At 40.1% G+C, this 24,940-nt stretch overlaps 1 protein-coding gene across 2 annotated transcripts; it reads left to right on the top strand.

The window, feature by feature from the left end:
* The first annotated feature begins 12,053 nt into the window (after positions 1 to 12,053).
* On the top strand, positions 12,054 to 24,665 carry TMEM71 (transmembrane protein 71). Of its 2 annotated transcripts, XM_058833610.1 has the most exons (9): positions 12,054 to 12,186; positions 15,236 to 15,293; positions 16,356 to 16,565; positions 17,396 to 17,565; positions 18,064 to 18,240; positions 18,760 to 18,835; positions 19,337 to 19,386; positions 19,579 to 19,651; positions 22,133 to 24,665. In XM_058833610.1, exons 1-9 carry the CDS (start codon positions 12,174 to 12,176, stop codon positions 22,188 to 22,190), a joined length of 885 nt encoding a protein of 294 aa, XP_058689593.1. In that variant the 5' UTR covers positions 12,054 to 12,173; the 3' UTR covers positions 22,191 to 24,665. The 2 variants fall into 2 exon arrangements, with proteins under 2 accessions (XP_058689593.1, XP_058689594.1); XM_058833611.1 differs by lacking the exon at positions 22,133 to 24,665 and having other exon boundaries at positions 19,579 to 20,213.
* The last annotated feature ends 275 nt before the right edge of the window (positions 24,666 to 24,940 follow it).

Genomic DNA, 24,940 nt, shown 5'->3' with positions numbered 1-24,940 from the left:
GAGCGACTGGGTGGGTGCTTAGCAGCTGGTGCGACCAGCCCACGGCTGTCCCTGTGACACCCAGTGGTGTGATGACTGTTCTGTTGCTGCTTGCTGTGCTGCTTATCACTGTGTTCTGTTCTGCCTGAGAGATCTATGATAAATGACCATGAGCCAAGTCTGGCATTGACCCCTGCACTGCTGCCATCTCAGTGCTCAGTGAAAAATCTCATGGAGTCTTTCCTTCTCTTCTTCTCCAGGACAGATGTTCCCAAGCTGGTAATGGCAAGATCAGCATCATCACATCCCCATGGACATGATCTGTAAAATAAATGTCAAGTTTCCACCAATTAATAAAAAGGCTTTCCTAGCCATAGTGTATTTCTGGAAACTGCAGATTCTGGATCATAGCTTGTGAGTCCTTTCCGTTTAGTGACCTTTAAGAACTTTTTTAAGTCTATTGAGTTTGTGTGGCAAGACTTTGGTAGTGGGGGGCTTCTTTGAGAAGCTGCCAGAAGCTTCCGCCATGTCCACCAGGGCCAAAGCCAGCTGGGTCTAAGACAGATCCACCACTGGCCAATGCTCAGGCCATCAGTGACAGAGTTTTGCTTCTGATGGTAACTGGTAAGTGATCTCAGGAGTGATCCTTAGGAGTGACCTCTCCTTGCCCCAGAAGCCTTTTGTTATATTTACTCTCCCCTGTCCAGTTGGGAAGAACAGTGACAGTGGCTTTGGTGGGCACCTGGTGTCCAGACAGGGTCACTAAACAGCAGCAGGACAGAGAGGACAGTTTTTATGGTAGCCCTTGGACTTGTCCAGAGAGTACCAGCTCAGAAACATGCTCTGTGCTCACCTGGAGCCTCTGGCAGAAAACACCTGGAAAGAGCCAAGGTTGACCTCTGGGGTTCTGGAGCTGAGGGTATCAAGGGTCTGAGGTGTACTAGATGTCCACAGCAAGGGGCACCTCTACAACAACATCTACTGTGGCCCAGCTCTACAGATAATGCAACTGAAGCTACATGGAATAAGGGGGTAGGATTGATCACACAGTGGGCTCAGATGAGAAACTCCCAGTGCCTTTGAATGCTGAAAGAAATCACCATTGATCTAGGAGGCAGAGATTTCAGAGCATCATCTGAGGAGGTGGCTCAAGCCCAATAGTGTAATAAATAGCAGAAAGTGAAATGCAATATGATCTGTTTACCAATGCTTCCTGTTGTGTTGTGCAAAACCATCTGATGTGGAAAGCTACAGGGTGGAGCACAAGTTATGGACCAAATGAATTCATTGGACTTGTATGGATGTTTGGGGGATGGCTAAGGGAACGACATCTGTGTATATGTCACTGGACAAGGAGGACGATCATGATTGATGATGATGTTGGTAAGACAGCAGTGTGTTGCTGAATAACCCTTCCACAGTGCCAGCACTCACTTTTGGTTTTTTTTCCATTCATCTTCCCCAGAAAGCAGGCAAGGATTGGGCAAGAGACTGGGAGGGGCAGAACTAGGACAGTTGGCCTAAACTGGCCAAAGGGATGTTCCATGCCATAAAACACTGGCCTTGGCAAGAATACCTGGGGCAGAAGAAGAAAAGTGGGACATTTTTCTTCCAAGGTGACCATTGCTGCTAGATGGAGGGGTATAGGTCTGCTGATGGGAAGTACTGAGTGCTTGCCTTTGAATTTCTTGGGGTTATTTTGGGTTGGGTTGTTTGGTTTAGGGGTTTTTGCTTTCCTTCACTTACTAAACCGTCCTCATCCAGGTTTGCAAACATTTCTGGAGGTGCTGGTTGCCAGCGACTGAACATGAGCCAGCAGTGTGCCAAGAAGAACAGTGGCATCCAGGCTTGTAGAAACAGTGCAGCCAGCAGGACTAGGGAATGAAATTGTCCCTCTACTCAGCACTGGTGAGGATGTCTCTTGAATCCAACACTTAGTTTCGGGCCCCTCACTGCAACATAGAGGGGCTGGAATGTATCCAGAGAAGGGCAGTGGAGCTGGGGAAGGGTCTGGAGCACAAGTCTGAGAAGCAGCTGAGGGAGCTGGAGGTGTTCAACCTGAAGAAAAGAAGGCTTAGGGAGGACCTTATCACTCTCTACAACTGCATGAAAGGAGGCTGTAGCCAGGTGGGGGTTGGTCTTTTCTCCCAGACAACAAGTAAAAGGACTTGGAAAGGCCTCAAGGTGTGCCAGGGGATGTTTAGATTGGATATTAGAAAGAATTCTTTACAGAAAGAGTGGTCAGGCATTGAACAGGCTGCACAGGGAAGTGGTGGAATCACCATTCCTCAAAGTGTTCAAAAACACATGTGGATGTGGCATGGGGGGCACGAGTTAGTGGTGAACAGAATGGTGCTGGGTTAATGGTTGGACTCAATTATCTTAGAGTTTTTTTTCCAACCTTAATGGTTCTATGATTCTCACTTTTGTTCTTCCCATTCTCTTCCCTATGCCACTGCCGGGGGAGTGAGCAAGTGGCTGTGTGGGCGTTTGGCTGCTGTTCAAGGTCAATCCATCTGCTTCATTTAGTCCCCAGGAGGCTGCCTCCCACTTGAGGAGTCTTTATAGGCAGACTGTTCAGTAGGATATTTTAGAGTATTTGCTATGATATTTTTTTCCTCCCTAGATTTTCCTTTGTTACCATTTTCTGGAAGGAAAACAGAAGAGACTGAAGGACGAAAAAGGCTTGAAGAAAAACAAAGGAAACAAAATAAGAAAACAAAGGAAAAAAGAAAAGGAAAGGAAACAAATTAATTTTTTTTTTTTTAAGTGAAAATGTTGCCATTGCATTCATTTGAATTCTCCAGTTCTTACCTTGGTGTAGTTTTGATGCGAGCTTTGGTTTAGTGGGTTTGCTACAAGACAGTGAAGGTTGTTGTGTAAGGAATGAGCTCTCTCTGAGCGACAATGAATGTGCAGCATCAGGATAGTTAGAAAAGTGGAGGTGCTTCTATCCAAGGAGTGGGAATGGGAGAAGATAAAAGAGGCCATGAGGATGGGGCTGGGTACATGGGAGTCACTGAATCATGTTCTTGACTGCTGAAGGCTGACTTATTCCATGGTGTGAGAGGGGCTCAGGGGACTGTGTGGCACCTTGAGCAACACCTTGCAGCTGAGGCTGTTGGGAGAGGGAGGCAGAGCTGACAGGAGGTGACAGAGGCACAGCAAGCCCCAGGTGTTGATTAATATGGACTAAAAGCACATCTGCACACACAAAAAGCACAGGAGGATGTCGCCCTGAAAACTCAGTTTCTGAGCTTGCTAACATAGTTTTCTAAGGACTTTCCCAGGACAGTAACTGTAAACATAGATATGTGTACATTCTTTCTGTTACACGTCTTTTGATGGGCATCTCTCATGGCCAGTGCAGTGAGAAAGTGTTATCCTGACCATCCAATCCCTGGCCATGGTCAGAAGCCTATAAATCCTGGGAGGAAAAATAAACTCTGCTCTTCTTTTCACCACACCTCGACCCGTGTCTGTGTGATCTATTCATCTTCAGCGGTAACAGGAGGACAAGCTCATATAACCCCCAGCCCTGGCAGCTCCCAGGAGCAATCAGCCCATCAAAGGCCCAATTCCTGAAGCTCAGAGGAGCATTGGGATAAATGCTGGTGGGAACCAAATTAAAGACTTAGAGGATGGGACACTGGATGCAGAGTGCCACGTATGACTTCTACCACACTGCCTTCAGAACAGCAGAAGTCCACTTGTGGCCCAGAAGTACAGGGCAGCATTTCCTTGCACTATTATCAAAACATTTAGGAAAACAAGGAGCCCCAGCCACTCTCCTCATTTCTTTGTTGCCATTTCATGTATGTATACCCATCCCTGCTCTGCTGTAGCCCACAGGCACCCACAGCCCCTCCTGGCCCTGGTTTGACTATCTCAGTGGCTCCCTAACTCTGCCCATGGCCCAGGACCCTGTTCCACCATAAAGCCAGCAAGAAGCAATTTAGATGAAGACATTTTTTATATTCTTTTAGCACAAAACCATATCTGATATTTAATCTTGTCTCCTAAGGTCTACATGGCTGCATTGCCCATCTGCCTTCCATTTTCCTTGCCATTTCCAATTGCCTTTTCCCTTTCCTCACTTATTCCTAAAACCTCTATCTTACTTCAAGCTTGACACAGAGAGACATCACATTAAACCTTTCCTGTTAAAATGCTCAGCTGGACAGGGGAGGGTGACTGAGTGGACCCATCCACAATGGAAAAAGACTCAGTGGTTATTTTCCTTCAGACATCAGAGCATGGCAAGACAGAGATACAGGAAGAGAGATTTCACTATTTCTGCTCCTCACAAAATTTGATGTTTAATCCTGTCACGAAGCATGTCTTCAGCTGTGTCATGAATATACAAGCCATAAATTGGAAATTGGAAATCAAACTGGATGGGAGATTTTATATTGCCAGTCGGTGACTCACTGAGACTTGGAGGGGGGAGAGAGGATTTCATAATCAGCTGAGCATGAGCTCATGATGTGCTGTTGATGCTGAAAAGACTAATGCAGTCTTTGCAAAGCACATGCACATGGAAACACAGAGTAGGAGTAGAGAGGTGACATTATTGCTGCACTTGGCACCAGTATGTGGTTATTAAAATAACTTACTGTTCAGAAAACCCATCCAAAAACTGGAAAGGTTCAGGAAAGGTCGGGGAGAATGATCAAACACCTGGGAAAAGAAAGATATTATGGTGAGAAACCCAGACATCAGTTTGTTTATTTTGCCTTTTTTTTTTTCTTGTGGGCGATTGAGTTAGGCCTTAAAAGAACTACTTTAAATGTCAGATATTGCAATTGTGAGGTGACAGTCAATAGAATAAAACTTCCTTGTTTTTACTCTTATTATAGTAGGAAGGTATATTTAAAATTGCTGCTGGTGCTTGTATTCAAATGGTGTCTGCACAGTCTCAGTCTGGAAGACATGCAGCAGCACCTCTGCCCTGCTCTATCCATCTGCACAGGCAGCTTGGTTGTGGCTCAGCTCTGTTCTGTCATCATCTGTCCTTTTCCTGCCATTTCCTTGGTCTATTTTGGCTCCATATCTGACATTAAGCTGCTATGGCCTCCTCTTCAGTTTCTCTGCCCTTCTTCTTTCATCCCAGAAACTTCCTCCCCTTCAGAAATTCCTCCCTCCATCCGTGAAGATTTCCATTATCTCACCGAACTCTTCTCTTTCCCTTTTAAAGCCCTAATTTTTCCAGATGCTGGGAAATACCCTAAAGTGGACGATTTTTGAAGCATTTGGCCTTGTATGAAAAAAAAGTCACTAACACCCATTGCCATGGACACCATACAAAATAGTAACCCTGTGGGTTTGGGACATCAATCCCATCTTTTTCTAATTTTGAAAGATACTGAAGCTGGACATTTTAATTGAATTGCTCACTGGTTCTTTGCAGAGTGGCAGTGGTTTCTCTCAGAGAACTGGCTGTTTGCCCACAGGTGCTATGTTCCACTGCATTGCTGGAGAGGTGGCATGAAGCTGTAAAGCAGAAGTAAAGTTCCCTACTGGCAGTATCTTAAGGGTGAAGTACAGTAAGGAGAGAATTCTAAGGAGTGAGATCTGGTAAATCCAGGTGGGTAATGAAATTTGCATTTAGCAGGTAGTTCTGACATTAGTGAAAGGGTCCTAAATCCAGGCAAAGAAAGAAAGAGCAAACATTGGCGTTTGATAGGGTTAAAGGAAAACCTTGAGGCAGAAGTTGCTGCTCACCAGAGTGGTACCTCCTGATGCTCTGCATGGCTGGGAGGGAGCAGCTCCCTGTTTTGGATGCAAGCTCTGCTGTGTCATGTTACAGCCTCACTAAACCGCTTTCTGTGTATCATTTGGTATTTCTTAGAGGCATATGAAACATTCACCATGCTATGAATATTGTTTTGCAATGAATATTATAGACCTCTTGAGATGTACTTCTGCTTTTGCCTCAGAAACAGTGCTGTGCAATGTGTCACTTCTGCCTTTCATATTGCAGCCATATGTCTTGGATTGTGTTGTGGTTTTAGAGGAGATTCTGTAGATTGGAATACATCAGTAAATATTTTACTGAATTTTCCTTTACAGCCTTGATGAGAGCAGTGCTGAACAAAAGCTGTAGTAATAATACCTGCTCCTAGCACTGATTTTCTAGATTATTTCCATATAAGATTGAAATGCAGCGTACACTTTCTGGTGGATCAACAGACCACTTGACTCACAAACATATCCCAGTGGGCAGTTTTTCATGGTCTGCATTTCTGAGAGCTGACCTCTGGGTCAAATTCTGTCTGGGTGGACAGAATTTGCAACTTGTGCTGAAGGAAAACAGAATTCTAAAAATCACACTCCTGGTGGAGTCCAGGAGTGAGAATGAAAAACACTCATCACATCTGTCAGCAGGCAATACCAATCACTTTTTAAAACTAGTGTGATATTTTCCTGTCTCTTTTGTGGTCCTGTGTAAATTGGTGTGTCCTCAGGGGCTAAGGATGGTTGCTGACTGTGAGATTAGCCCTTTGTGCCCAACCCTGCCTGTAAAATGCCTGTAATGTATTTGTTCACAGGAGCACTGGTTCAGGGTAGGAGTCACTTGTTTTTTGGTACTTGGCCATTGGGTCTGTGCTGGTGTCACATGGGCCTTCCTGGAAGGCTATCAGAGTTCTGCTCTCTGTCCTTAATTGCCTTGTAGGCCACATTCAAAGCTTTGATCTTTATGCAATGCTGGATAGCATCCAGGCTGTAAAGCCACTCTGCCTCTAGTGTGTCACGGTCTTCCACTGGATACTGAGGCTGCCTGTGCTGTTGCCTCTCCCTAGCCATTGAAGTAGTGTAGGACATCACTTTGGATCTAGCTGGAAATGTGAGCTGGGCATGGGCAAGGCTGGAAAAATTGCAAAAAATTGCAGAAAGGCCTGTGGACTCTCAGTATATGCCTCACAAAATTAGACTTTGCTTAAATACTGGTATACAGGAAGAAGGGGACTCAGTCAATGTCAGACTACAGAGAGACAACTGATAAGGTTGTTTGTAAAGACAGGCATTTTAAAGAACATTATCTCTTCAGTTGTTACTGGTCTTCATTTATGCCTCACTCAGTAGGATTTATTACAGATATGACCATGAGATCAGAATGATCACTGTTTTGCCACTAGTATAGTTTCAGGAACCAGTTGTACCAACACCTCTCAGCTACAGGTTTTCAGTACATATAAAGCATGCTGTGATCCTTTACAATCATATGTTGGCCAAAAGCCTTCACTGTACATTGGTACAAGACCCTCTGTTCCATGTAGATCACATCAGGCTGTCACACAGGTTCCCAAGTACAGTGGGCAGCAGTGTATGGCCACTCCAGAGGAATATTAATTTTTACTTTGGGACTCAAAATGTCACAAGAAAACCCCCGACCACAGATGAAATTTTATGTGTCTAGTTAAAGCACTGAGAAGGTCCCTAAAGCCATGTGTATCTACGTGGCTTGTTCAGCTTTTAACCACCCAGGTGCTGCTATGCAGGTGGTCTGTCCAGCATTAACTACAGTGACATGGGAGACAGAAATATGGGCAACTGAGTCTTCTGCATGTCTTATGGGTTATTCCTGGGTTGGTCACATAGTGATAGGTTTTACCATGGCTTCTTATACCCTTCAGAGCTGAGAGTCAGCAGTCTCCCCACACAGCCCTACCTCCTTTAGTCCCTGTCCTTTCCCTCTCTGTGTGTCCTAAAATGTGTCACGTAGATTTGTGCTGGAAGTGTGATGACCTGTGAGCTTAGGAACCGTGGGTGTACACCATGCACACATCACCTCAAACCTGTTCCCACACATTCTCTGCTCAGACCAGTGATCTGTGCATTAATATTTCTATTCTCTGCAAATAAGATGCTGCTGGAGCACAACTGGCCAACAGCTGACTCTGTCCTGGCTGCTTGTAGTCACAGCAGACACTGCAGTGTGCTGATTCATGAACTTTTGTCATCCTTTATAAAATTGAGCCAGACAGCTTTTAGTATAAGTCTGTGTGTTTGTTGCTTTTTTTAGTGTTCCTTCCTCCTTCTTCAGTAATGGTCAGATCTTCTTGTGAGGAAATTTATGAAGAGCTCTATTGAGGACTCACCTGAGTTCTGTTGGTAACCTTGACTAAATTCTGCTTTGGCTGATGGATTTGAACATCTTCCTTTTGTTTTCTTTCTCTGATAAAATGGGTTTTAAAGCAGTATTTTCAGATGCAGGGTGGGAGAGTTACAGGTTCTAATGGAAGCACTTCTTGTATTTTTCCCATGTCTGTTTTTACACTGCTCTTCTATCATTTTCCCATGTCCACATCAGGTTAAGATACCAAGGAAACTTCTCTATGGAACCATATAATCAAGAAGGATGGAGATACAATGCAGACTGGTCATGGCTTTGTACAAAGAAATATCATTGTCCATCAGTGGCTTACTTGATTTAGACCCTTTTTAAACATTTTTTGTCTATCTGGACTATGTCTATGGTACAATACAGAGGTAGCTGACATAGCATTATTGCAGGCAACCTCTTAAGATTTAAGCAGTATGAGTGTATTAGCAAGCTCAAAGATAATTCCAAATTTTACAGGTCTACTCACTGTATTCCAATATGCAAACAATAAATGCCCTTCTTTGCCTGTTTTGAAGGAACAATTAAGCTAAAATAATGAATTTGGGGGTCAAAAATCAATCCTGGATCTCAAAGTCTCTGATAGAGTGTGATGGGATTTCCATCTGATAGCATTAAAAATGGATTTGTTCCACTTTAAAGCAAATTAATCTTTGTTCAGGCTAATTAATCTTTGTTCATACAGTTGACCTGATCAGGTTATTAAAATCATATATGATGTGACAATTCCATAACCTGCACTGAAATGCTAACTTAATGCAGGATCAGCCTTTTCTTAAAATTGAAATAAAAGGCCTCGGTTTGTGAGATTTTTTTTGTTATTTTTTTCAATTAGCAATCCATCAAATATTGCTAAGTGTTTTTGCTTCATAAAGGCATGCACTTAGCTTAAAATGTTATCATTCACCAAGCTAAATTAAAATGGGTCTTAGTTTGCCCTGCAGCAAGACTGCAAGCAAGGAGAGTTTCATAGACCTTACTTTGGACCCAGTGAGGCTGCTCAGAGATTCTCATGGCCAGCCCTTCCCCTGCTGTATTTTTAAAAAAATTCAATTAATTTTCAGACCTCTCAGAATATTTTTTTTACTTTTGAGTACTATATAAACAATATTGACACAGACCTGTGATACAGGAAAAATGGCCTGATTTGATGGTTGCTGAAGCTGGTGGACAGTTAAAGGTTGTCAGGTTTCCAGGAGGTTCAAAGAGAGTTACAGAAGCATCACATTACTCTCAATTACATTCAATCAATAAGCACTCCACTCTCTCCATGATGGCCACTCAATTTATTCTAGCAGGAAAATACCCTTCCTGAAAATTGTGTTTAGCATAACTCTGCACTGAGTTGCAGTGGGCCGTTGAGATAGCAAAGTTATGGTGTAATATGTGCTAAAAGCTCATCTGCACACTCACAGAGAAGCTCAGAGGGACAACAGTGTGGGGGGGAGCCCAAAGAATTCCCTGCACCCTTTTGTTCCCATTCCAGAAGCCATCAGCCCATCAAAAGCCTTTCTGATCAGCCAGAGGAGCCTGGGGGCACAAAGGCAGGTGGGAGCCTGAATTAAGGATTTCAGAGGAAGGGAAGCCTTGTCTGCTGGGTCTTTCTCAGGGCTGTTCCAGAGAAGTCTCAGCCCTCGTGGCCAGGCATGAAACCCACCCAGATGAGCCAGCAGCAGAGCACCTTGGGGCTGGGAGAAGCAGCTCTCTGGGACACATGTGGGCTGGGGTGTCTCTCAGCGGGCTGCTGAGGACCTGGAACCCCAGCTGTAGCTGTGTGAGATGGTCTGCACCACCAGCTGGGCTGTGGGGCTGTGGCCCCGAGGGCTCCAATGTCTGGGTGCATGCAACTGGTGAGACTGGGATCGGGGGCAGCTGTTGGGCAGACAGAGTTCCTGAGCCCAGCTGCTGGAGGGATGTGTACAGATGTGCGTGGACCTCTGCACTGTTCAGCCACAGGGGTGAGAAGGATGAAGCTGTTGGTGCAGTGTGTCCCTGTCACCTGTGTTGCCAGCTGTGTGTGTCTGTTTAGGTGTGGTTATAAATGCACTCTGTGTGTGTCCCTCCCGGGGGTACCTGCTCAGGCTCAGGGCTGCTGGGACCCCAGCCCCACCTCTCTTGGACTGCCAGACCCTGCACAGTCTGTTGTATCAAAAGCAGAGTGAGCCTGGGAGAACTGTACAAAAATGGATGGTATTTAGTATTGTAATTTCTAATTTCTTTCCTTTTGTGGGTTGAATGGCAATGTGTGCCACAGGCATAAAACTACTGCAAGTAAGCTTGTTGGTGTACTCATTTTGTAAAATTTGAAACCTGAAGTTTTTATTGTTGAGATAGGGCTTGTGGTGGAGTGGGAAATTTGGGGAGAGACATAGTGAAGAACAAAAAAAAAGCAGTATATAAACCCTTATGTATGTGTATATAGTCTAGCATTCACCTATAAAATAGTCACCAATGCATGAAGTCTATGCATCAAAGGCTGGTGGAACAGTGAGTTGCAGATACAAATAGCAGTGATCAAAAAAGAAAACATCTCCAAGCCTGAATATGATATAGACACATTATATTTTAACTATATAGACAAACATGAAATATCCATGTCCTTCAGAAAAGCAGTTCAAGTTTGGAATTCACTGCTTCCTGTTGAGAAGAATAAGAAAAGAAACCAAAAATATAGCCAAGGAGTAAATTTGTGTGTGTACAGAAATTCTTCTGTAGGTGACCTAGTTTTAAAGATCATTGGGAATTTATATTCATTGCCTGTAGAGAGGCAGGGTGGCCAGGGAAATGCTGCTGTGATGAAGCCCATGCATCCATGGAAATAGTGCTGGACTAAATTTCCCCAATGACATAATTCCACTAAATTAAAAGAACTGATGTGAAGATGGACCATGTCCCTATTTTCATGTTTGAGAAAAAAGATCATAAAATGTTCATTTCAGTTTAACTCACAAACAGGAGGTCTTTTGCAACATCCTAATTGCCTAATACCTATTTTTGTTTCGTTTTCTGGGAGGTGAGGTTTTTATATTCTTTTTATCAGTGGAAGTATTTTTCCTTCTCCAGGGGGAAAAAAACCCCACAAACTATCATCAAATAAATCGTATTTTACTAGATTTATGCTTTCATTTTTTGTCAGTGATACATACAGGCATCAGGAGAGAAAACTACTACATCATTTTATCTATTTGGAGATGAAGTTTTACCCCCTAAGGCTGTACAATTCAGTGTCAAGCAGCTGATTTATATTAGTTTTGTATGTAATAGTTCTGTAGCCAAATCCTTTTGATTGCAGGATATCTTATTCAGGCTCTATTTCTCTTATGTGGATTTGGCTTTATTTTTTATACTTTAAGGTGTGATGAATGATGCCTTACACAGTATGACACATTTAGCATGCAACAATGAATATGTTTACAAATGGCTTTATTCCTTTCTCCTTTCAATGGAATTTATATTAACATTGATGGCATATATTTGCAATAATGTTTTCAGCTGTGAGATGTAGCTCTGAACTCTCACCAAATGTATCTTCTGTACAACAGTGCTTTTGCAAAATGTATTGTTATTATTTTTTGGTAACTGGATAATTTTCTTACATCAAAGCCTGTCAGGCTCACAAGTATTTCAACAAATGGAATTATTTGTATACACAACTTGAAAGTTTTCTGTGTGAGGTAGAAAAGCAAATCTGAAACAAAACGGTGTCACTGATGAGAAAAGGTTGTGTCTTTGTTCTCTGTATGATCATTGGAGCGAGACGGTATTTCTAGAGCTTCTTCTCTTTCGCAACAGCCGGCAGGAGCGTTCTGGGCTAATCTTTATCTTCGCTTTGCTCTTCAGAACAAATGCTTCTGATGTGAGGCTGCTTTACAGGAAGCGTGACCTCACTGGGGCTCTGTGCCGCTGATTGCACGGGCTGTTTTCAAAAGGAAACAGGGGACTTTTTAGAGCAGCCTTTGCGAAGAGCCTGGGCTGGGCTCTCCCGGGACGCTGCCCCAGGAACAGCCTCCACCAGCCCCGCGGGCTCCCGGGCTGAGGAAAAGCTTTGCACGCATGTGTTAATTTGGAAATGGATTTTCCAGGTTTGAAGGATTTTAGCCTTGTTTATCTCTTAATATAGTTAGCTGAGGAGTAGCTAAGCTTTGGATTAATTTCTGTGCTGTTCTTCAGGAAGTTTTGCGTTTTTGTGAATGTTGCTACCATTACCTACAGGGAGAAAACAACTTCAAAAACAACTGATACGTGTGAACAAATAAAACTCCCTTTGTAGACACTTGTGTTTGGTAGATACAATAGAATAAAACTGGTTGGCTTGAGTTTCAGCTATTTGAATAGTTAGTGCTATATTTTGGTAGGTACTAATGTAAATATTTAGATTGTATACTGAAGGCATCATTGGCTTAAACACTAATTTGATTTTTGGAGGGCAAAGTAGTTAAAACTGACTGGTTTGGATAGTGACTTTTTGTTTATATTACAACATGAACTTTTGTGTGTTTTGAAATCCAAAGGAGGTTGCTGCCTTAAATTCTTATTTGGATTCTTGACATAAAATATTGCCTCATTCACCTCAGATTCGTGTTTAGTGAGATTTCATAGAGCTCTTGGCTTTTTCTCATGCCATGGTTTAGACTTGCTGTGTTGATGGCTCATTTCATGGATTACAGATACCACTGCTGCATTGTACAGTGATGGTTGAGAAGCTTTGTTTTGTTACATCATTACTATAGCTTCTCACGCTATTAATAGCGCAGAAATTGGACTGAATATTAAATGAAAGCAGAACACTGTGCAGCATTGTCTGCAACATGATGTTTCCATGTTTTCTCCATCACTGATTGAATTATTTTTAAGAACTCTCTTCATTATTCATGAGCAAAAAACTTTCACGATCAAGGCCAGCAAAAAATCTGTTGGGCTGCCTGTTCTATTACTGTTCACAGAAGCTGGATATTATCGTTACTTAAAGTAGTTTAAAAGCAAGTTACAACTGCTTATTAATTGTTCTTGAAAAGAGGGCAATGCCTCGCCTCACCAATAGTATATCTGCATGTGTATATTGCTCACTTTCTTTTATAAATAGATGAATATACTCTATTTTATCTTAAATTTTATTTCTCTGGAGGGTGGCAAATAAACATGCTGCAAAGACATACCTTGCAAAGAGAATTCAAATGAGGAACAGAAAGACTGTGGTTTGTCCTGCCACTGTGATCAGTATGTGTCAACACCTTACAGTGAAAACACCACCCCATAGGAAAGCTGCCACTCCTAAAAGTTATTCTTTTTTTAGACATTGCTACTTTATATTATCATAACTGAAAGAATTGCATGCAATACAGCTGTGCTGTGGGTTTCAGTTGCTGGAATATTTCACTCAGATTATTAAAGGGTTATGATAGGTATAATTGATCCTGACATATACTTCTATATCTCCTTTTCAAACAAATTTGCCCTAGAATCAGTTACTTTTGCCTGAGAATCCATCATGACTAATAATTTGATCTATATTGCTGACACTATCTTACCTATCCTAATTTTCAAACAAGACAAAATAAAACATGTTTCTGTTTAAACTCTTTTACAGATAATCTATATTCCCTGTTACCCTAGGGTGTGTGAAGCAGTACTTTTCAACATGTATGGAACATCATATATTGCCTCAACTCCAGGAGCAAATAAATTTGGATACATTTGTCAATTTTAATAAAAATAAATACCTTGTGGAGGGGATCTTTTTTGACTGATAATATTTGGGATTTTGTTTGTTTTAGTTTTTATCCAAATCTACACACCGCTTGTTGAGTCATCCCTGTATTTTCTTCTAGAGTTTGAATGCATGTCTTGCTTTTGAATGTAAGATTTTTTTTACACATTTAAGAATCGTGATTTTGCCTAAAATAAGAGCAACTATTTCAGGAGGTAGTTGTATGTTAAAAATAGCTCTAATACATGTCAAACTATGAAATACACCACTGCTCCCACTGTTTGTACAACTTGCTCCGTGGCATTCTGACTGATGCTTCTTGATCTCTTTGTACCTTCCCCCATTCTTTCCATTTTCTCCTCCTCAAGTTATTTTTGTGGCCATTAGAGCATAATTTGTTCATGGTAAAGTGATTTTTTTTTTTACAAAGGGTAGAAGAAACAGTATTCATGGGACCAGGGTAATAGGACTGATTTGTAAAAAATACCCTGAATATTTTATTTCTTTCACCTTGCCTGGTCCCAAGGCTGAGTCAGACTTCACACCCTGTGATATGGCTGACAACTGATCTTCCAAGGAGGTTAAACAAGATTACTAAAGTGGAAACCCTGACCTTCATGTCTTTTATTTGCCTCAGCTCATAACTGAACATAAAAATCTAAAATTCTCTGAGCCCTATCTCCTCTTGGAGGTGAAGGATGGGCATTTACTAACAGTGTTGTAAGTCTGAAGCTCTAAAGATTCAGGAGAGACAAGGTAATATAGGGAAAGATCATATCTTTTATCTTTTCATGTAATAATAGACATAAATTCTCCCTATGGATAGCCCTTGCTCACTTTTTGTAAGATTGATTCTGTCAGGTGTGGAACATCTAGCAGCCCTTTGCACACTTGAGCCATGGTAATCTAGACAAATCCTATTTCCTTATTCACCTGCCACAATATTACTGTCAAATATTTGTCACTGTAGCAATCCCTGTGCTGGTTGTGCTATGTCTGCAATTTTCATCAGGAAAATAAAATATAGTGGTAATGGTGGCATTTCCATTCTACTCAGTATCCAGTGCTAGTTCAGGTTCTAGCTTTAGCATGAAGCAGATTTCTGGAAAAAACACCTTAAAATTACTGCAGTTATTGCATTTGTGTCCATAATTATTTCTCTCAAGTCTGTTATCTGGGCAGAGTAAAAGTATCTGATTTCTGTTGGCTCTGATTCTGTGTTGTCCTGTTTGAAATGAGTTTTCTATAAACACTAAGTCTTTCCCTGATTCTTTCATATGTTTTATCCTTTCATATCCTTCATATCCTTTCATATGTTTTAATGAATCCTTTAATTTTCAGCTTTCTTTATTATCTTTCTGGTATGCACAAGCTGTCAGTGAATATGATAATGATTTCTTCTTATTTCACCTTTGCTTCTGCAGGCTCAACACCATATGATGGAGAGCATAGACACAACCTCTCAAGACATATTTTTCCAAGGTATTAAGGAAAGTTACACTTCCTTAATTTTATTTTTGTTCTGGTGTAGATTTTGTAAAAATCCCCTTTGGGCCACTGAGAACTGTAGTGCTGATAATAATTTAATTACTGCCCTAAGTGGAAGTTCAGAACTACTGCTGTTGAGGTTGGAAACACTGGCTTTGAAATTACAGGGTTTTGGAGTATCTCTCTTCCATCTGCTTTTCCCTACACTGAAATTATGGTATCTCTGTGTGACATGCCATATGGGATAGTTAAACCTCTTACTGAAACACAGGTCAGACACTAAATCAATCCGGTGTCTTCCTTTTTTTCCATGATGTCACTGCATGGCAATTTGGAACTCATAGGTGTTAAATGGAAAGGTATAACCATAAAATAAATTTTAGTCAAACTAAGTACAATGTCTACAACTTTTAGATCCTTTCATCTCTGTCACTACTCACTTCTATTTGAAACACCAGAGAGTATAGTTTTCTGTGCTGTGTTTCATCCCAAAGTCAATTGTGTTTCAGTCCTGGATGGTGCTATCACAATATCTGGGCTTTATCCCATTTTGTTCCAGCTGCACGGCATTCTAGGATTTGTGAGAGTTAAAAGTCGCGTATCCTTAAATCTTCACTAAGTATGGCTAGATTATAAAAAAGCAAGTAAATCCTGCCTGGCTCAGGGGCACCCAGTTTGTGCCATGTAGAGGAATTCAGAAAAGCCAAATACTGGAATGCCTCTGATGGCTCCAGGTCGGGGTAGGTCTGGCAGGACTCCTTGGCCAAGAGCACTGCCACAGAAACACACCGAGCACTTCTGAGCTCAAGCTGGCTCCATGCTTCAGGAAATGCTCCCCTGGCATGTATCCCTCCTGTAATCTGAAGCTCTGGAACATGTGATGCACACGTCAGCTGGCTGAAACCCCCTAGTAAAGAGTAATATCATCACATCCATGTATTTAAATCTATGTCATTCCCACTCCCCATCAGCTGGGAATGGAAATTCATTACTATTAAATTGTGGATTTGCTCTGTCCAGACCTCTAAATTAGAGGCTTTCATTTCTCCTTTTCAGTTGTACTTGTGCCTTTTTGGATGACGATCCTGCCTATGAGTGCTCCACAAATCCTCTGACAGGCTCCCTTCCTACATGCCGCCGCAGCCCTCGACTGCTTTCTAATGGTTATTATGTTTTGACAGAAGACAGTTTTGTTTCTGATGAAGAGGGCAACATAACACTGACACCATCCCACACAAGTGTTACATATAAAGAGAATTTAGTTCGGTAAGTGAACTATATGTACATTTTAATCCATGTTGGCGATTGCCTCCACATCTCTGGCCTTATCTGGAGGTGTCTTTGTGTCTGTCTACATATTGCTTGGCATAAGACCAGCATTACTTCTGAATGGGAACATCTCAATTGCTTTAGAGAGTGCATTGAATGAAACCTGATTTTCAGTCACATCTTACTACCCAAAAACTCCTTAGTGCACAGTTGTTGCTATAATTGAAGTTGTGTCCAATAAAGGAAAAGGAGAGAGCTACAGCTCATTTTGCCAATGGGGTGGGTGTTACTCTGATAAGGACTAAGAAAAAAGTATAAATATAAATATCTTTGTCTAAAACACACACACACACACACACATATATATATATATAAATAAAAAAGGTCTGGTCCTGGAATTCTCACTCAAAGAAAATCATCAATTGATTCAGAAGGACAGTTTAGGAAGGTATATAAAATGTAGTTCAAAAAACTTGGAGTTCAATGGATTCAGACTACCTCAAATAGGATATAGTAGGATGCCAATCACAGGTAGCATGAGACACTCACAGCACTATCAGAGACCAGTAGCTGTTATATCATTTGGTACCACAGTATCCAGAATCACAACAGCATGATCAGCCCTGCTGTTAATACAGCATAATAATTCCCTGACATATTGTGGTGTGCAGCAGCCATTCCTGGTGACATGCCCAGAGTTAAAAACTGGGCTGGAAGCAGCACCCAGAACCTGGTTTTTCATGTCATTCCTGCAAGCTTTAGAGCTCTGTCCCTGCTCAGCAAGAATAATTAGCTCTATTCCTTGGCAACACATCTTTTCTTTCTAGTGTATTCAGGCGAAGGAAGAAAATCCGTCGCTCTCTTGACAGCTTGTTCAATCTCAGTGCCTCCAGCTCATGGCTCAGCTCCACCATTCCCAGCAGGATGGATTTCTCCCTTGTAGAGGATCTTTGGCCTGATGGATGCAGTAAACTAGAAGCCAGTCACAGTGATAGTGGTAAGCCCTGATCAGGTACCTGGTAATCAAGATACAACATTGCAGTCTATGTTTAGTGCGTATTTGAGTATCTCTTTCTGGAAATTTTTTGCAGGTGTTAGCCAAGGTGTGCAGGTAAAGATAGAATGAACTACAGAATTCTAAGGGACAAATAGAGCTCCTGGCATTAAAACTGAGTATGAATCCACAAAGACCTCTGTGCCAAAAAGTCATTTTTTGACTGAATTTGAATGCAAAGTCATCACCAGGAATGTTTATTCTGGTGTGATTAATACCTGGCACTGTCTGCTTTCACCTGGCTCCTTCAATAACTTCATCTGCTCTATGCAGTTTTGTCTTTACTCTGCATATTTTCTCCTGCATTTGAACCTGCCAATTCCCTACCCCTAACAATTTGGAAACTCTCCTGTGATACAGTAATTAATTCCTAAATTCATTAATACAAAGTCTCAGAGCTCTTCTTTTGTGCAATCTCAGTTATACATGCATTTCTTGTAGGTGATTCAGACTTTTCTTCTGAATGTAATAACCATGTGTCACAAAGGCAAATTCCAGCACCTAATGGATCATTTCTCACCAAAGATGATGAGTTTCTTCATTTTGAGGAACCATTTTGTGCTTCAAAACCCTGCTCTTTTATGATAAATGCAAATGAAGAGACCTGCAGCAATGCAGGTATGTTATGTTCTTATTCTGGCACACCTCATTTTTAGAGTGAAGTGAAAAATACATTAAAAATATGGATCTGGTCCCTTGTAGAATAGAATTTATTTACTAAAACATGTATTTTAAATGAAAGATTAAAAAATAAAATCACAAAATTGGTATTTAGTTGATTACTACCCCCTGCTCACATCTTTCCCTCATCCATTTTTCAGAAAAAAAAAAAAGAGGAGTGAAGAGGAAAATGGAGGAAAGGGCATGGGAGCAAAAACTGAAACAGGCAATTATGCAGAAAGGCTTGTTTTCTGAGAGCACGGAGGGCACAGTGTTTCTGTAGTTGTGGGGGAAAAAGACTCCTGAGAGACACCCAGAGAATGAAAATTAGGTTTCTGCTTTGAATCACTCCAGGCGAGTTCTCTTTCAAAGCAACCGAAGAGACTGGTCTCACAGGCTGAAGGTAGCCTTTGCAAACACCTCCTGTCATATATTTACTTTCATTAAAACCCATTATTTTCCTGATTTTTATTTTAGAATCCAGGACAGTGCAGAATGTCATTTCTCAGATGGCTGCACTGATCATGTGCTTAATCATTTCAGTATGTACAAGGTAATTTTTATTTCTTTTATTTTCTGTTTCTGACATGAGTGCTTGCTTCATTTCAACTGGTGAATAAAACTTCAATTAAGGGTCATATTTTCAAAATTATATGTATCTTATTGTGAAAATACATTTTCACATGATAGTTGATGCAGGAAAATATCTAAGCTACATAGATATGCACAAAAATAAGAAATATGCATGCAGATATGAAAGCTACTTTGCCAAGTCTGCTTTGACAGGGGTTTTGGCAGGCTGAGAAGAAGCAGAATGGATACATGTCTTTCTAAGTGGGTTTTTCTCGCAGCCTGAATGTTGAGGTCTTTCTTTCCAGGAGATTATCTTCAATAGTTTATGTAATCTGGTTTCAAATTACAGTTCACCTACCAGAGTTCAGAGGGTTCATCTGCAAGAACCCCTCCTCCTCCTCCCACCCAGGCTTCACCTCTTTTAACCCAATATGCATTCTTTGGCTTTTTTTAACCTTTCTGGGTATTGTTCTGTTCTCAGATATTTTCTGGGAGGACTGTCTGCCACTTTGTTGCTGATCATTTTAGTTTGTAAGTATAGAATTTCTTTATTGCCAACATTTTTTTTTTTTTTTTTTTTTACTAAGTCACATCTGAGGACCAAATTCTATCTTTGGATGTATATCCATGGGTCTTATTCATCCTAATAAGCGCAGTATATGGTCAAATGGGGACAAATGCAACCTTCAATCCATTACAGCATTTTGCATTTTAATTTCACAGTTCTTTTGTCCCACGATGCTACTGCGCCAACTTTTTTCAGTCTCAATACATTTTTCAAGACAACTAAGTTTTGGTAAGTGGTTCCAGTGTCAAGTGATGAAGAGAGGAATTTAGAAATTTTATATTAAGAAGAGAAAGGAGATTCCCGCTGTTGTTTTCATGCCAGAAGATAGAAGGTAGGATCTGAAGTTGCTGCTAGAGTACTTGACTTCAATATTTCCAGTATTGAAGTACTGAATTCCATATTTCCAGTTACTGATTTGTATTCGCAGAAACTTTCTGTTCGTTCTTAAACCTGCCTTTGCATAAATGTGCAATAAATGTTGTATCAGAAAAGGGAGGTAAACCTAATATATCAGAACATGATGCAGACACAGACCAAGCAGTGTAATTTATGATTCCAGAGGTCACTTTCAAGCCTTGCTCTGAAGTCCACTCCCAGGACACCAGACCTAGCCTTTTCTTTTTAACTGGAAAAAATAAAAAAACCTAATTATGATGCTCACCACATCATCACCTTCCAGGGACTACAGAATTGATATCATTTGGCCTCTCTAACCCAGTGTGGCATTAGCTCACACATAGAACTTCATGCTGAAAGCAAGTATGGATTTATGAATTACCATTCCTTCACCTTTTTTGCACCACAGAATTGTAAATGTCTAAAATACAAAATGCTTCTAAGACTGAAAAGTTTGGGCTTATCTGAATTGTTATGGGGTGAAAGTGAAGCTCAAGAGGATTTTTTTTTGTTTCTGAAGCTATCAGGGTCCAGGAGATCAGTGTATGCCAAAGGCACCAAGACAATCTGTCAGATCAGCCTTTGAACTGGGTACATTGGAAGTCAGAAACAGCACGGCACAACTTGGATAGCCCTAGTGCAATGACAGTCCCACCTTTTGAGGGATGATGCATCAGTTTGTTGCTATGTCTCTAGTCCCTAAAACTTTGGTTTTACCAAAGCCACCAGGTCAGGACCAGTGTGTTGCAAGCACATGCCCCAAAGTGCTGCTTTCCCTCTTCCTGAATAGCTTAGCCCTGAGTCATAAGGAAGCTGTTCTTCACAAGAGAAAAACACATTCTGAGAGCTTTTCAGCAGCAGGTATACAGAGAATGCCTCTTTTATGCCCATCACAAGTGAGAAGTTACCTGCTCAAACAAGTAGTCCTGCAGCTTAGCTGAATTTGTCAAACAGGATCTATGGATAACATAAAATGATTATAAGAAACTGTGATTTAAATCAAGACATGCAAAAATGTATTCTTTTTTTTTCCCCACAGAAAGCAATAAAAAAGAACAATTGGTGAGTACATATTTATGTTTAGAAAGAATTCCATATTTCTGGGGATGAGTCCTATTATAGAACAGGGTTCTATAGGGTTCAAATATCCTAGAAAAGTTCCAAGGACTTTTCATTAAAAGAAGGTTTAACTGCAGGACCCTTGCCAGTTTTCACTGCAAATTACTCCAATTTGATGTCTATAACTCATTTTTTACGGCATTTGGATTATATATTTTCTTTCTCTTGTCTGGCAGCAGTGTCTAAATAGTGTAAGCTGTAAACAATTGCTGTGCTTCAGCCCAGAGAAAACATATTTTCCAGTAACAAGCAAAACAAGTCTTCCTTATCCCAAGTGTGAACTGAACAGCAGGACCAGGTGCTGTGCTGCTCTGAGTAGGTCACATTCCACTGAAGCAGTGAAGCAGCATCAATATGAATTGGTCCAGAATATCTGAAAAACACCTAGATATGCTTCTATTCCCTGTTCTTTTTCATTCAAGCCACATCCTCACACTCCAATTTCTGTTTATCAAGCATTTCTAAGCCTCACTGCAGCTCAAACTCTTAAAACAAGAGCACTGATTTATTTGTAATTGGAGTTCGTCATGCCAGTCCTGGCTTTGTTATTTCCTTTATGTCTCCACCTTGTACAGTTAAAAATGAAAAGAAAAGGAGGAACCAAGTGGAGCTGTGCCCAGTTTGTGTTCCTTATAGTGTGGATAGAACAGCTTCTTTAGCAGTTTCCTGGTTGAGTGCAGTTCAGCTTCTGAGATATAAAGGCATCTGCACAGCTTCGGACACAACCTGGAAAACCTTTCTTTCCACTCTTAAAGGAGGGTGTTAATCCTGAGAACAAAGCATTTTAGAAAGGAGTGCAGTCATTTGATCACTTTGCCTATGGTGACAAAATGTCCTATTCACAGCATGCCAAGCTGGGGGTGCCACACCTTGCACTTCAAGTCAGTAGAACTGTTTATGTAAGGGCTGAAACACCAGAGCTTGAAAGCTCACTGGTTTTGAAAGCCACTGTCAATGTTAACCAAAGCAGGTACAACAGGATGGAGTAGAGAACTGGGTACTTGTTGCATGGCAGGACTAAACTAAACACAGATTGACACAGGTTACTGCAAGACAGGACCTTCCACAGTTCAAAACATGTTCATCTCTTGTACTTCATAAAAATTTAAAAGCAGACTTGTTACTTCTGTGCATTTTCAAATGAGTTCAATAATAGTTTTCATTTTTCCTCCTCCTCAAATTTATTTTCATCAGCTCTTCAGCACAGAACTCCTGGATACCTCCTTATGGCCATGGTTACATGTTCCTGTGAGAAAAAAAAAAAAAAAAAACCAACAGATTTTGATAGTATTCTTCCTCTAAAACACAATTAATTTTAGCTTTATTTTTCTTCTGGTCAAATATGAGTGAAGCCTCAGTTCTTGATGACTACCTGAAAGAAATCATGCAAAGAAGTGTTGTACCTGTAGTATCTTGTCTCGATAATAAAAAAATGTTTTGTAATTCCTGTGAAATATTTTTTAAATAAAAACGATGCTATCCCATATTTTATATATTAATTTCTTCTTATCATGCTATCCAGTATAGTGGATTTGGATAGTGGCTTAGTATATGTGCTAACTGATATATTATGTAACTAAAACAGTATTTATAATACTCATCCTCATATTTACTTACAGTTAATGCACTTGAATAATACTGTAAGTGTTAAATAATTCCTCTTTATTTAAAGCACAAAGACAACTGAGAGCAAATAGCACTACGTAAAATACGTAAATAGTTTGTTATCTATTTTATGACTATCATAAAAGGTCCATTACTAAAATCACTTTTAAAACTAAAGGATTATAAAGATCTTTAGTATTTAAATAATCTCTTGAAATAATAATCTGTAAAGTTAAATCCCATTCTGAGAGAAAAGTCTAAGACCGCAATTACCCGCAGTTAACAAAGCAATTATGCTGAAAACTAGAAGAGTTCACTTTAAACTCATTAGTTCACTGTAAACTATTAAAGAAAAATCTGAATGAGATTGAAAAAAAAAAAAAAGGGTCTACAATAAATTGCTATAATCTGTCTATTAATAAATATAAACTGTAAATTGGAATTGTTCTGAGCTGGAGAGAGGGAACTCCTGAGACAATTTCTCAATTGTTCAAGGAGTTCTAGGACTAAAAATAAGATGCTCAGGATGTTAAGATCTGCCTTCCCTGATATTCACTGATATTGAACCAACAAAGTTCTAGTCAATTACCAGACTGATTGGCTTTGGCAGTTCCCTTCCATATATTCCTATGGACATAAAACCATGCCTCATCTTTTTTCTCTGAAAAGAGGCACAATCATATGTTTCTTCCTGTTGGATAAAAAATTGAAGCCAGGATTTTTCTGATGTAAAACTGATAAAAAATTTCCAACCTAAATGTGTAAATCCAGACATTCAGAGATAATGAGTATTTGCAACTTCTATTAACTACAGTATCAAGCCTAGGATAACTGTGGAATATAATTCTCTCACAGTAAAACCACTTGTTGATTAGTAATTAACTGACACATATACAAACAGAGAAAACAACTGGAATTTTATGGGTTTTTTGTCTCCAGTAATTAAATGTTTATTCCCCTTTCATATAGCACCTTATTTAGAGAAAGAAAATCAAGTAGAAGTGCTGTGATGTAGATTTATAAACCTTTGTGTATTTTTTCATACAATTTATTGCTTTTTTAATAGAGATGATCTTTATCATTACACCTTGTCCTATATTCTCTTACTTCAGATGTGTTCAGCTGAATTTCAGAGTCATTCCTGAGAATATGTCATGTAGTGCTTTATAGGGGAAATGTTCATGTGGAAGATGGTAATATTGGTGCCATTACTTAATTTTAAATGTTCCTGGTCTGTGAACAAGTCAGGTTTGTAGTTATCCTGAAAGCATTACTCATAGAAGCCAAAGCATAGAAAGATTAATATTTTTAATTTAAGTTATATGGAATAAACAACACGGTACAGAATACAGGTTATGACCACGTAGTCCAGTTCTGCAAAATCTGCTTTTTGATGTATATTTTTATGAATTGTCTGCACTATTTTATAAAATTATTTGCATGTTTTATATACACTGAGCAAAATAGTTACTTCTTTTATATTGTTTACTTTTTTGCGGTTTCTCATGCTGCTTTTTTTTCCCCCCCTACCTCTGGCATTTCCATACCAGTAAAGTTGTTCCTGTTCTCATTTCTTCTTGTATGTGAGAATGTTTTTAAGTAATGAAGATTATTATTATTATGAGAAATTGCATGCATTTCAGTGAATACTTGTTATTTGTGAGTTCATGTCCTGCTCTGCAGATTATGTGCTCTTTGAGGGAGGGTTTTTTGGTACTTTAGTGCAAACATAAAGCCTTATTTTGTACTGGTGACTACATTACCTAGAACCATGGAAAAATAAAATAAAAAATAATATTTGAAAAAAACAGTAATTCAATAGAAAATAAATAAAAATATATAGGTTTAAATTCTCAGTGGGTATCAATCAGCTGAGACTCTAAGCTGCAGCACTTCAACAGCTTTGTACATGGATATCAATTTTCTGGGGTTGGAGCACCTTACATGAGTGTATTTATGGACAAAGTCAAAATGTTCAAAGTTCCTCTGTATTAATAATATTATAATTCCTATAAATGCTAGCACTGGAATAATGCTGCTATGAAGCTTATTTTTGTTGTTACATAGAAATACATATTGCGTTGTTTTACACATGTAACAAATAAAGTTGTTATGTATTAAAGCAGTAAACTCAATTTCTTCAGGAAAAGTATGCCAGAGGCGACTTTTTCTTCCTTCTCATCTCCATTGTACTGTTTGTAATGTGGTTCTTTACATTATCTCTGGCATGTACATTGCTTCATGCTGGCATTTCAGGCTTGTGCTGCTGAAAGCTCTTGGTACATAATTTAAACAAAAAACCCCAACAAAACTATATGAAAATAAACAACACATCAAATAACATACTTCAGCACCGAGCTTTGCCCTGCGTGTGCCGGACCACCAGGTGAGGACCAG

The sequence above is a fragment of the Poecile atricapillus genome, chromosome 2 (assembly GCF_030490865.1).
Source record: "Poecile atricapillus isolate bPoeAtr1 chromosome 2, bPoeAtr1.hap1, whole genome shotgun sequence".
NCBI classification, from domain to species: Eukaryota; Metazoa; Chordata; class Aves; order Passeriformes; family Paridae; genus Poecile; species Poecile atricapillus.
Note: the sequence above shows the minus strand (reverse complement) of the source record. Positions and strands in the feature narration are given on the sequence as shown.

Coding starts and splice junctions, on each gene's coding strand:
- TMEM71 (XM_058833610.1), top strand. Junction 16,566..17,395: donor TATAAAGAGAATTTAGTTCG/GTAAGTGAACTA, acceptor TTTTCTTTCTAG/TGTATTCAGGCGAAGGAAGA. Junction 17,566..18,063: donor AGCCAGTCACAGTGATAGTG/GTAAGCCCTGAT, acceptor CATTTCTTGTAG/GTGATTCAGACTTTTCTTCT.